Here is a 12,814-nt window from a genome sequence, read left to right as displayed (position 1 = left end):
TGAAGTTAGCGTCTCTGTGTGTAAAATAATCAGGATATAATAGAAAAGATGACAAAGCAAATTAAAATTATTTAAACCAAACCCACAAAACACTACAATTTATATGTCTGCACTCAAACAAACACATAATAACTAAATAATGGAAAGAATAAATAAACTGCAGGACTTTTGCCTGTTTATGTACATGTAGGGATCTAGTATAGACTTAACAACCTCATCCAATCATGACAAATAAACTGATAAACATAAGTGCATGTGTAACGAACTCTAATCCCCAAGTTCACTCCGCCCCCTCTAGCTCTCACACTCGCTCCCAATCACCGGAATATTAGTTTCACCTGCACTGTTCAATTCCTCTATTTATACCCTGCCCTTTCTCCCCACAGTTGTTGGTTATTGTTTAGTTTACCCCTTCGCTATGCCAGCTCTAGTGTTTCGCTAGCTTTCCCCTGTTTAATCTACTCTCTTGTTTGTCTTTGTATATTCTGATCTCCCGGCTTCGACCTTACGCTTCCCCTTACTACGCATCTCTGGATTTGCCCCTTTGTACTTTTGCCATTCTGCCAATAAAGCAGTTGTACCCGACATTGTGACTATCTCTTCTTGTGTGTGTGACAGAATAACCAACCTCACAAAATTTAGTCACAATGGATACCGTGAAAAACCTCCAAGGCTCACTAGAGCGGATTTGTGCGGCGATTTCTGCCCAAGGATCTACTGTTGGGAGACATGATCAAGCGCTTACTACCCAGGGGCAGCAGATACAAGAGATACTACAGACGGTACGTGCACTTTCTGATCAGTTTAACCCTGTTCCACCTGTGTCTGTCCCTGAACCCGCTGATGCTCCCAAAGTATTTCCGAGCGCCGTGAGTTTTCAACCCCCCGAGAGGTTTGATGGCTCTTCGGACGCTTGCCAAGGGTTTTTAATGCAGTGCAGTGTTTACATGAAGTATCACCCCCTTTTACGCTCTGACAGTGAGAGAATTCACTTTTTGATTTCACTTCTCACTGACAAAGCGCGGCAATGGGCCACTGCGTTGTGGACGGCCGATAGCCCACTTCTTGTTTCTACGATCAATTCTGTCACCAGATTACCGTGGTTTTTGATCACCCTGCAGCTGGTAGAGATGTGGGCAGCCGCCTCGTGTTTCTTAAACAGGCGTCATGCACTGCAGCCGATTATGCCCTTGATTTCCGCACCCTTGCCGCTGGTAGCGGGTGGAGCGACCCCGCTCTTCTAACTGTCTACCGCCTGGGTTTGAGCAGTCAACTGCAGATGGAGCTAGCCTGTAGAGGAGAATCACTGTCGCTGGAGAATTATATTCAACTCTCCATTACGGTTGATAATCTCCTATGCGATCGTGCTTTTCGAAGTCCCTCAGTCATCCAAGAGCGTACGGAGGGTTCCAACTCGTCTAACCCCCCACCTCTCGAAAGCTCTTCCAAATCTGAACCCATGCAGCTTGGTCGCGCTCCATTAACCCCTGCAGAGCGCACTAGACGTTTAACACAGAGCCTCTGTCTGTACTGTGGCAAACCGGGTCATCGTATTGCCTCATGCCCGGTCTGTCCCCAGCCTTCTCTCTCCAGAAGCCAGGTTAGAACATCCGTCATTCTTAACATTACCCAGAAACAAGTCTGCTTCCCTGTGGTTTTGATCTTTAATGATGTCTCCTTTTCTACCCCAGCCCTAGTTGATTCCGGGGCAGCGGGGAATTTTTTGGACGATGGCTTGGTCCAAAGACTTGGTATCCCACTTAGTCCAGTTGTGCCACCTCTCAAGGTTAATTCTTTGGATTGGGCACCCCTCGGATCGGGATTCATTTCCTTCAGAACCATGCCATTGTCCCTCCAAGTAGGCTTGTTCCACAAGGAGACCATTCAGTTTTTTATTGTTCGGTCACCCAGGGACCCAGTAGTTTTGGGTCACCCCTGGTTATCTCTTCACGACCCCCATATTTCCTGGTGCACGGGGGAGCTGTTGTGCTGGACTGACCATTGTCTGTCCCACTGTATTTCCCTTCCTGTTTTCTCAACCTCCGTAGAGAGCCCCGAGGTGAGATCTCCGGTCTCCATTCCCCCGGAGTATTCTTCTTATGCGAAAATGTGTTCGAAAAGACCCAGGTTAATCTTCCTCCACATCGTAGTGTGGACTGCGCCATCGATCTTCTTCCGGGGTCCCCGCTCCCTAAGAGCAGAGTATACCCCTTAACGCTGCCTGAAACCAAGGCCATGGAGGACTACATCGACGAGGCGCTCAGTCTCGGCATAATACGACCGTCCACCTCCCCAGTAGCGTCAGGCTTCTTCTTCGTAGACAAGAAGGATGGCGGGCTTCGCCCCTGCATCGATTAACGTGCCTTGAATAAGGTAACGGTAAAGTTCGCCTATCCCTTGCCTCTCATCCAGCCGGCCCTTGAGCAAGTCAGCAAAGCCAAGATCTTCACTAAGCTTGCCCTCAGGAGCGCGTACAACCTCGTGCGCATTCAAAAGGGGGATGAGTGGAAAACTGCGTTCATCACCACCAGGGGGCACTACGAATACTTGGTGATGCCGTACGGCTTCGCAAACTCTACTTCGGTGTTTCAGTCGTTCATGAACGAGATCTTCGCGACATGCTGGACCAATTCCTCGTCATCTACATAGACGATCTTTTAATTCACTCCTCCACACTCTCGGAACACACTAACCACGTCTCGAGGGTGTTACAGAGACTTAGAGAGCACGATTTATTTGTTAAGGCAGAGAAGTGCGCCTTTCATCATTCCTCCGTCTCCTTTCTGGGCTATGTCTTGTCTGCAAGAACGATGAGGATGGAAACCGACAAGGTTGCCGCAGTCCTGTCCTGGCCAGAACCTAGGACGCTGAAGGAGCTCCAACGGTTTCTGGGTTTTGCCAACTACTACAGGCGCTTCATCCGAAACTTCGGTAAGATCGCCGCACCCCTCACTGCTCTGACACGAGGCAACCCGAAGTCCCTCACATGGAGCACTCCTGCGCAGTAGGCCTTTCAAGCTCTAAAACACGCGTTTACCACTTCCCCTGTTCTCCAGCAACCCGATCCAACGCTCCCGTTCGTGGTGGAGGTGGACGCCTCTGAGGTGGGGGTGGGAGCGGTGCTCTCACAGCCACACGGGACCCCCGCTAAGCTGTACCCTTGTGCCTTCTACTCCCATAAACTGTCCCCCCCCCGAACAAAACTATGACGTCAGGAATAGAGAGTTGCTGGCCATTAAACTAGCCCTTGACGAATGGCGTCATTGGTAGGAGGGTTCTAAGTTCCCTTTCGTTGTCTTCACCGAACACAAGAACCTGAAGTACATTCGTTCAGCCAAGAGGTTGTACCCCAGACAAGCCAGGTGGGCCATGTTTTTCACTTGTTTTAACTTTTCGGTAACCTTTCGCCCAGGCTCAAAAACACCAAGGCTGACGCCCTCTCTCGACTCTTCAACTACGGCTCCAAACCATCAGGGCCAGAGACTATTCTCCCTACATCGTGCATCGTAGCCCCCGTTAGGTGGGAACTGACGGAGGCCATCCTACAGGCTCAAGGTAACGAGCCCGCGCCTCCTCAAACCCCCCCCAACAAGATGTACGTACCCACCATTATTCGCCCTCAGCTGATGCAGTGGGTCCATACTTCCCTTTGTTCCGGCCATCCGGGTATCACTCGTTCCACTGAGCTGCTCACAAAGAGATTTTGGTGGCCCTCACTCAAGGACGACGTCCATGACTATGTCCTTTCCTGTCCAGTCTGTGCCCAGTCCAAAACTCCTCGTCACCTTCCCACTGGGCTCCTCCAACCGTTGCCCGTACCCGATCGACCGTGGTCCCACATCGCCATGGACTTCATCACCGACTTACCTCCCTCCGACGGTCGGACGGAGATCCTAGTGGTGATTGACAGGTTTTCAAAGATGTGCCGCTTGATTCCCCTACCTGGATTACCCAACGCAACCCAACTGGCCGACCTCGTAATCGACCACGTCTTCCGGAACTTCGGCATCCCCGAGGAGATTACGTCTGATAGAGGGACCCAATTCATGTCTCGTTTCTGGCGGGCCTTCAGTGACAGACTAAGCATCCAGCTAAACTTCTCCTCGGGGTACCACCCCCAAACCAATGGTCAGACTGAGCGCCTCAACCAGGAGATAGGTAAATACCTGAGAGCCTACTGTGCCCAGAACCAGGGTAACTGGCACACCTACCTTCCTTGGGCCGAATACGCACAAAATAGCCTGGTCAGCTCCTCGACCCGCCTCACCCGATTCCAATGCGTCCTGGGCTATCAGCCACCCCTTTTTCCTTGGGAGGCTAATCCCAGTGATGTTCCGGCGGTGGATGCCTGGGCCCGGAAGTGCACCCAGGTCTGGAGAGCCACCCATGACCGTCTACAACGCTCTAGTCAAACCCAGAAGTCCAAGGCAGACCGCCGACGCCGACCCACTCCTATATTCCATCCAAGCCAGCGTGTGTGGTTATCGACCCGAGACATCCGTCTTCGTCTCCCGTCCAAGAAGCTGAGCCCTAAGTACGTCGGCCCTTTTAAGATTGTGCAGAGAATTAACCCTGTTACTTATAAATTACTTTTGCCACCCCGCTACAAAATCTGTCCTGTGTTTCATGTCTCCCTCCTTAAGCCCGTGTTTTACAGCCCCATGTTCCCGCCCACTGCATCCCAGACACCCCCTCCACCACTCGATGCCGGAGGTCAGCCCGCATATACTGTCCGGGCCTTGTTAGACTCCAGACGTCGGGGTGGTCAGTTGCAGTACCTGGTAAACTGGGAGGGCTACGGACCTGAGGAACAGTCGTGGGTACAGTCGAGGGATGTTTTGGACCACGCTCTCAAGCTTGATTACCATCGCCAGCATCCCGATCGTTCCGCACCACTTCCCAGAGGTCGCACTCCTCGTAACCGAGCCGTCCGCAGCAGAGGGGGAAGTACTGTAACGAACTCTAATCCCCAAGTTCACTCCGCCCCCTCTAGCTCTCACACTCGCTCCCAATCACCGGAATATTAGTTTCACCTGCACTGTTCAATTCCTCTATTTATACCCTGCCCTTTCTCCCCACAGTTGTTGGTTATTGTTTAGTTTACCCCTTCGCTTTGCCAGCTCTAGTGTTTCGCTAGCTTTCCCCTGTTTAATCTACTCTCTTGTTTGTCTTTGTATATTCTGATCTCCCGGCTTCGACTTTACGATTCCCCTTACTACGCTTCTCTGGATTTGCCCCTTTGTACTTTTGCCATTCTGCCAATAAAGCAGTTGTACCCTACATTGTGACTATCTCTTCTTGTGTGTGTGACAGCATGTGACTGTCTGTCTGTCAACGATTTACCACATTCGGATTTGCAATGGATGATACCCGACTGATTGTGGAGGTTGATAATTAATAATAGCTGTACAGCCCTCAGCACTTAACATAGGCTACAAGGATTTATTAGCAAAGGAAAGGATTTGGGATGCAGTAGATTTGGCAGTTTTGAGCAATAAGTTAATGTTTCAATTTACTGTTATGTGTTTTGCCTTCATGTAGTAATATTAGTCTACCTAAAACATTTTTTCAGGTGTTTTATCAAAGAAATGGCGTTATTTAGTTATTCTATTAGTATTGTTTACTTATTTCATAAATTATGGGTGGTCAGGCTGGAAGCAAACTATTGTTTTGGGCTGGACACAAAACTTTATTTTTCTGCACAGACCCGCAGCTGTCTCATAGAAGACACAATCAATATGAATGCCCAACGTGACTGCGCTGCTCATGCCCTGCACATGCTCCGCACACGCCCTGCTCACAGAGTATGTGTGAATCCGGCATAAGTCTCCGCGGTAATGCGCTTAGCAAGCTACATGTTAAGATTTGCAGGCTAACAATCTTAGAAGTGGAGGTAACTGAGATTCATCCTCCGCCACCCAGATTGAGACAAGTAACTGCACCACCACAAGGAATTACAGGGCACTGGGAATTGGGCATGCCAAATTGGAAAGAAATAGGGATTTTAAAAAAGCATCTTGAGACACCAGTGTTCTGCTCGTGGCGTTGAGTTTAGCTTTATAGAGCAAGGACGTGCTTGGTATGAATGGCTCCTGAGTCTGATGGAAACTGGCAAAAGTGCTCAAATCGCTTTTCAGCAAATAATTAAATACAAATTCCAGAAAGAAGAGTCCAAGTAGAGGTGCTGAATTTCATCTTTCCATCATTATATTACACCATTACATATACAACTCAATGCCATTTCAGTGACTTACCTAATGTGTGTTCCTGGGATGGAACCTGCAGTACTTGCAGATCATATACTTAATTTTAGCTCACTGCACTACATAACTGAGATCTATATATAACACTCATGCAACATAATGTGTCAGTCAGTTCAGCATTATTGCAGTTATATGGAACACAAGGAAATACCTGACACTTCCTTGGCATCCTCTGGACCTCAGAGCAGCTCATGATGAAAGATAAAACACCCCACACTTGATCTTAATCAAAGAGTGGTGCTGCATCATTTTGGGATGCCTTACAGCATGTTAAGTTCAGTCATAGGTGAGGAGCAGGAAAACATTTGTTGAGTCTGATTAAATATTCTGGTTAAAAAACAGCTGGCAGGAAGCAGGCTGATATCCCACATGATGCACAACATTACATCTGATCAGAGCGTAGGTACAAATCAAGCACATCACTTTAGCATGCACACATACACACCTCAAAGCGCTGTGAGCTGACTTTCTTGCCCTTCTTCATCCAGGTGATGCGTGGTTTTGGCTCCCCGACTGCCTGGCAAACAAAAGATGCCACTCCTCCAGAGATCCCTGTTTGATCTTCAGGAGTCATAATAAAACTGGGCATGCCTGGGGGAGAGAGATAGAGAGAAAAACATTAAAACACACAACACTACACAGTTATGAAAAAAAAAATTACAAATGTGATCTCTTTCATATTTTCATATAGAAAATGAAGACAATAGTCTCTTGCCTCAAAGATATTTCTCCTGAGAAAAAGACCACGGAAATAGCAAATGTTTCAGAAAAGATCTCAATGTCTCAAACTGTGCTCAGATTTGCCAAGATACCAAAGTCTGCAATAGAAAGTCAATGACCAAGCATTTCTCATCAAATTCTTCCAAGACATATTTAAATGAGCTATGCTATCCATATACATTTTTATACCTCTTATTCTTACTGTGTCATTGTTTGTAATATATCAACAATAAAAAGTCAACACAACTTTCTATTGTGTTGTCCTGGCTAATACTAATATGTTCTTAGTTACCTAACATCACTGCTTTCCAAAGTATGAAGTAATGGAGAGCGTTTTTGAATCACTCTATTTTCGGTGGAGGAAAAAGCTGTTACAGTGTGCATAAGAGGTGTAAAAGCAACAAGTGTTTGAACAAAAACACATTGTTTAAATGTGTCTGAAGCCTGCTTAAGCTAGACCTTGATTCTGATCCAAATAATGTTCCTCCAAGTGAGTTAGTCATGTCCCTCATTGTTAGATACTATAAATATGGGTAATATGAGGGAATTCTATTTCCCCTGTTGCCAAAGCTCTCCGGTCGGCTGTACTCAAGATAAGTATAAACTGTTTATACAGCATGAGAGCTCCATCTCCGAGCCTTTATCAGAAGCATAATTAAATGCACTGACAGAATACGAGTCATGGCAACCCAAACAAATTGAGCTCCCCGTCCACCACCTTCCCCTGGTGAAAGTGCCTGCAGAGGAATGGAGAGCTGACATGAATGCAATTAAAGATTCGAGCCTTCCCTCACAATGCAGGGAAGAATAGATATATCATAACACTCTGCCTGCTTTGTTTACCCGTCTATGGCTATTGATGCATAATGAAAAGCGCTGCCCTCTCGAGAGACAATGTCTTCATTTTTTCTTTGGCAGGAAGTGTCTGTGAAACCTTGTCATTTTCCTTTCCTCTAATTCTCTTGCTCACTTTGGCTCTCTCTTGCTATTTTCATGGCACTGATGTCAGCAAAATGGATGTCATTATGGTCAGCCTCCTGTGATGCAGTATGCGTTCAGAATGTAGACTTCTGACAGGTTATTTGACTTCATTTGATTGTATAAATAAAAACGTATATTGTTTTTATATAAAGCTAATTATAATTACTACAGACTAACCCTATTCCAACCAATAACTCCAACCCGCTATCTATCTATCTATCTATCTATCTATCTATCTATCTATCTATCTATCTATCTATCTATCTATATATATATATATATATATATATATATATATATATATATATATATATATATATACAGAGAGAGAGAGAGAGAGAGAGAGAGAGAGAGAGAACCGGTTATTTACTTACCAAAATCAAGTTAGTTTTATGGCTTTTGGTTCCGTTAACGGTTCTATGGGGACTGGACACCATGAATTCCTGAACTTCTAATTACTCTTATGAGCAAGTTCTATTGAATCTACAGTGTGAAAGGCAAAGTGTGACCAGTGCAGCCGATTCCCGAGCCAGTAACTCTTATGAACTGGTTCTTCTGAATCATCAGCACAAAACATACAGTTCAACCATGTAGTCTGATTCTAAAATGAATGACTCATAGGAGTTGGTTCTTTTGAATCTACAGTGAAAAACATACAGCATGACCAGTGAAATCAGATTCCCAATTGAATGACTCTAATGAGCTAGTTCTTTAAAGTCTACATAACAAAACACACAGTGCTACCTCTCAAACAAATAACTCTTATCAGCCAGTTCATGTACTAAACTAAGAGAATCATTAATTTAGCTAATTAGTTACTGTGTCATGTGTACTTAAGGCTTGAGAGATATAAATCAGAGTAATTCTTGTACCTCAATTAGTGGTATTTAAAAAAATATATATTAAGAATTAATAAGGTATCTTAATTAAAAATTCTGTTTAAACACCTTTAGCAAGAATCTGTTCTGTTAAAATATGTAATGATCAAACGACCAACTTAAACCTTATGCTAGTTAGTGCTGGTTTGGTGCTCATCTAGTTGGTGAAGCTGGTCAACCAATAAAGACTTGCTGGTTAAGCTAGCTAGTGTGGACAAAAGCGCTCTAGCATCAAACACTAAATATGGCTGGTGACCAGCACTGCTAATCTTTTCAGCAGGGTTGATTAAGAATAATTTGCATTCATGACAGGAAAGGCTCAACTGTGAGTGTTGCCACCTTGTGGACCAACATAATGCATGTGCATTCTGTGTGTTCAGAGTATGTACAGTTAGAAAAATCTGGCTGCACACGTTCAGAGCTCAAGCACTCTGCTGATGATGAAATTTGCATCACGCTCAGTGTTTACTCAGTGTAAGCTCAGTGTTTGAGTCTGACTGAAGTATACTTTGGTCTTTATCATGTCACATCTGGTTTAACAAGGTGTTAGGATGAAACATTTTTGCTGTAATCCTAATTTGTAAATCGCTTTGGATAATAAAGTCTGCTAAATTAATCTAAATGTTGCATTTTCAAGGGGTGCAATAGTAGCTATTTATGTCTTCTTTAACAGTCAGTTTCCAATCTCAAGTAAACTACTGTCATGGTGGAGCAGCAGAAATGAGCAAAAGAATCTTGCTGAGCAAGTTAGTTAAGAGCTGTAATATTTACTTTTAACTATTGAATGAAATTTGAATGAATGAGAAAAAAAAAATGTAAGTACTGTGGAGCGGAGGGGGGCGGGGCCGGGTCGGAATATCGCGCGCCCGGTCCCCAATCGGCCTGATGAGGTGCGCGAGATGACGATTGTTCGAGAGAGAGAGAATTACGGGCATGTCCGTCATGTGTGTTTGTTTATGTGTTTTTTAGTTTTCTCGCGGACGGCGGAGGCCAATGTAACACAGTTAAAGGATGGGCAAGGAGGAGGCGAGAACCGGCTTGTCAATATAAATAATAATTTAATGAAAACTCAAAAACACATAAACAAACACACATGACGGACATGCCCGTAATTCTCTCTCTCTCGAACAATCGTCACCGGCTGACCTTTATCCCTCGCGCCTCATCAGGCAGATTGGGGACCGGGCGCGCAATATTCCGACCCGGCCCCGCCCCCCTCCGCTCCACAAGTGCCTTAAAAGTAGTCCATACAGCAAATGCGCTATATTCAAAGTAAAACAATAGCTTTGTGTGAGTAACAGACCGAAATTTAAATTGCTATTTTATGAAAATCTTTCCCTCCGCTCTTGCTCTCAAATCAAACCTGTGCAACAGGATCAGTTACAACCCACATGATAACCAACGTAAAAATTTACGTCAAAATATTTCTGCACCACATTTGAACTCAAAATGAGCGTAAATAACATTTAAGAACTACAGGAGAGGGGAGGATTTTCAGTAAATAATGATTCATATTTCAGTCTATTTTTCACAAAGCTACTGTATGGCTTCTGAAGACATATATAATGTACAAATCATATGGACACTTTCATGATACTTTTGTAGCCGATGAGGTGGTTACCAGTAGAGGGCATGGCCAGTTAGGCAATGAGAGGGTTTTTAAGCAGGCGCCCGAAAGGAGACATGGAGATGGGGTCTGCATTTATGCATTGAAGCGTGTTGTCCGATAGCGCTTCATTGTTTGCTTTTGCATGGACATGATCTGGGTGAGCAGATGCAAACATTTTGGATGGTCTGGTAGGCCATTGGTCACGCCCGATCTCATTTCATCTTGGCAGTTAAATATGGAGATAGCTGTGTTTCAGGTAATCATAGATTTTTTTATATAACTGATATATTTGAGCATTTTTTTGTATTTTAATGGAATTAAAATAAAATAGAGTTGTGGTTATGTATGAAGTGTATTGTTAATTGTGTTTTTGTTTATGGTGGTTTTTCTTTTTAGGTTTAAGTTGATCGCTGTTCTTCTTGTGTTTTTTGCGTGTTTCATTTCCTCGCTGGCCCGTCCTTGTATGTGTGCGCTGTGTGCCTCCAGCGCTGGTATCTTTAATGGTTGTTGTAAACGGGACTGGCTCGTGGGGCGTTTGTTGTTTTTGTTTATTTGTTTGTTTGTTAGTCTATACCTTCCCAGCCTTGTGTTGCCAGCCAACCTCCATACTCTCGATTCTTTGAAACACGTGAACTTTTCATTTGTATGTGGTTTATGTTTGCTGTGGAATTAATTTGGTTTGGAGTAGGTTGCCTGGTAAACCGGTTATATATTTGATGTGATTTTTATTTTGTTTCTTTAATTTGCATGATTCTGCATGAAGCTTGGGTTTCGTTGATGTTTATGGAGTGTTGGTTGGGTATTAATATTTGAGTGGGAATGAGTTTGTTGTATGTTTGTTTGTTCATTACATGTGTTTATTGGTATCTTAGGTTTATTTATTTGTATTAATAAATTACAATTTTTGTGATAAACCTGAGTGTCTAATAAGGTTTTTTTTCATATTTGTTTTTTTGGGTCACCTTGGCTTAAGGAAAAATCCTAAAGTTACACTTTACTGGTGCTTTTTCATAATTTTTGGAGCTGACAGCCCTGTTTTCACTGTATGGAAAAGAGCAGCTTGAACATTTTGGTTTTGTGTTACACAGAATAAAGGAAGTCACACAACAGTTCTTTTGTAGGTGCTACATGTATGTGCTTTTCACTCTGCATTTCATGTTCTGCACACATTTAGTGTTATACAGCATAATGGAAATAAGAACTCCTCCACAGATCAGCCATATAGAACTGACAAGCCCTGCAGGAGGTGAAAAATCTGACAGTTTCCAGGAAGTCAGGCTTGCCCTCTGCCACTGAACATCAACCATCCAAACATAGATAAAGACACAGAAGCATGGCCATTTATTCTCATTAATAATGGAGCACCTCTTACCTCTAGTTGGGCTTTCTTCACATCTGTGAGACAAAATGTGATTGGATGACAGAACAGGAAGTGTTAATATGTTCATCACCAGTACTGCTGGTGTACTGCACTAGAGATTACAACATCTTGGTCCAGACAAGATTACCTACAGTAAGTTCTTTGTAATGCCATTGTCTGCCTTTCTGTTTGTTTAAGAGTCTTTCAGACATGCTCAAGCTGATGTACACAGTAAACTCTGTGGTTCATAAACATACCTTTCAATCTGTTAATTTAAAAGTGGTTAGAATTTGTGGTGGTAATGAGGTGAGAAGGACACTAAACTTTCAAACCGAGATAGAGAGACTCCAGCCTGAACGCCTGGCTTGTTTTATTATTCAAAGAGGAGAAAAGATTAGAGGTGTGAGATAAAACCGTAGAGAAATTGCTTCTCTTTTATTCCCCATTGGGTGGTCAATTACAGTAATGGCTCTGTCTAAATAGCGATAGAAAGGCAAAATTATGTCCCCATTATCAGCACCATGACCAATTCCTATTTTTCTCATTCTCTGAGGTGAGTTAGCTGGGATGGTCTGGTTCGAATTGTTCCTCATGCGATCATTGAGGAGATTGTTCAATAAATGACGAGTGAAATGCCTACATGAGCAGAGACAGTCTGAAGGTGATTAAACAACTGCAATCAGCACAAACTCTCACGTTTAAAACTCATTCAACACTTTGAGAAATTAGAATCGGAAAATGTGCTTTCTGATGGCAATTTAATTGCCTTTCAGCAGAGTATTTTTTTTTTTGTTAATCTTTGGATTTTTTTCTTCCTAGAGGGAAGTTTTATTGCTCAGAGATTGCTCTATCACAGCTCATACAAGAGATGTATTTGAGTTCTCAGCTATGTTTTGCTATGTTAAGTATCAGCTTTGTCGGAAATGTTTTTCCTAATATTCCTAATATATAGGGGAAATAAAAAAGACAAATTAGACAAGTTTTGAGAATAGGGCTTCAAAAT

The 12,814-nt window shown here is 43.7% G+C and overlaps 1 protein-coding gene across 4 annotated transcripts in view; it reads right to left on the bottom strand.

The window, feature by feature from the left end:
- The window catches only part of LOC127653876 (receptor-type tyrosine-protein phosphatase F-like), a 440,914-nt gene that overhangs the window by 291,444 nt on the left and 136,656 nt on the right, over window positions 1-12,814 (bottom strand). For all 4 annotated transcript variants that reach the window (XM_052140683.1, XM_052140684.1, XM_052140685.1 and 1 more), the window contains exon 3: window positions 6,709-6,854. In XM_052140683.1, the coding sequence (XP_051996643.1) occupies window positions 6,709-6,854 (146 nt within the window). The remainder of the gene's footprint in view (window positions 1-6,708; window positions 6,855-12,814) is intronic.

Source organism: Xyrauchen texanus, chromosome 13 (assembly GCF_025860055.1).
Source record: "Xyrauchen texanus isolate HMW12.3.18 chromosome 13, RBS_HiC_50CHRs, whole genome shotgun sequence".
Classification (NCBI taxonomy): Eukaryota; Metazoa; Chordata; class Actinopteri; order Cypriniformes; family Catostomidae; genus Xyrauchen; species Xyrauchen texanus.
The sequence above is the reverse complement of the archived record's forward strand: the minus strand, read 5'-3'. Positions and strand labels throughout refer to the sequence as shown.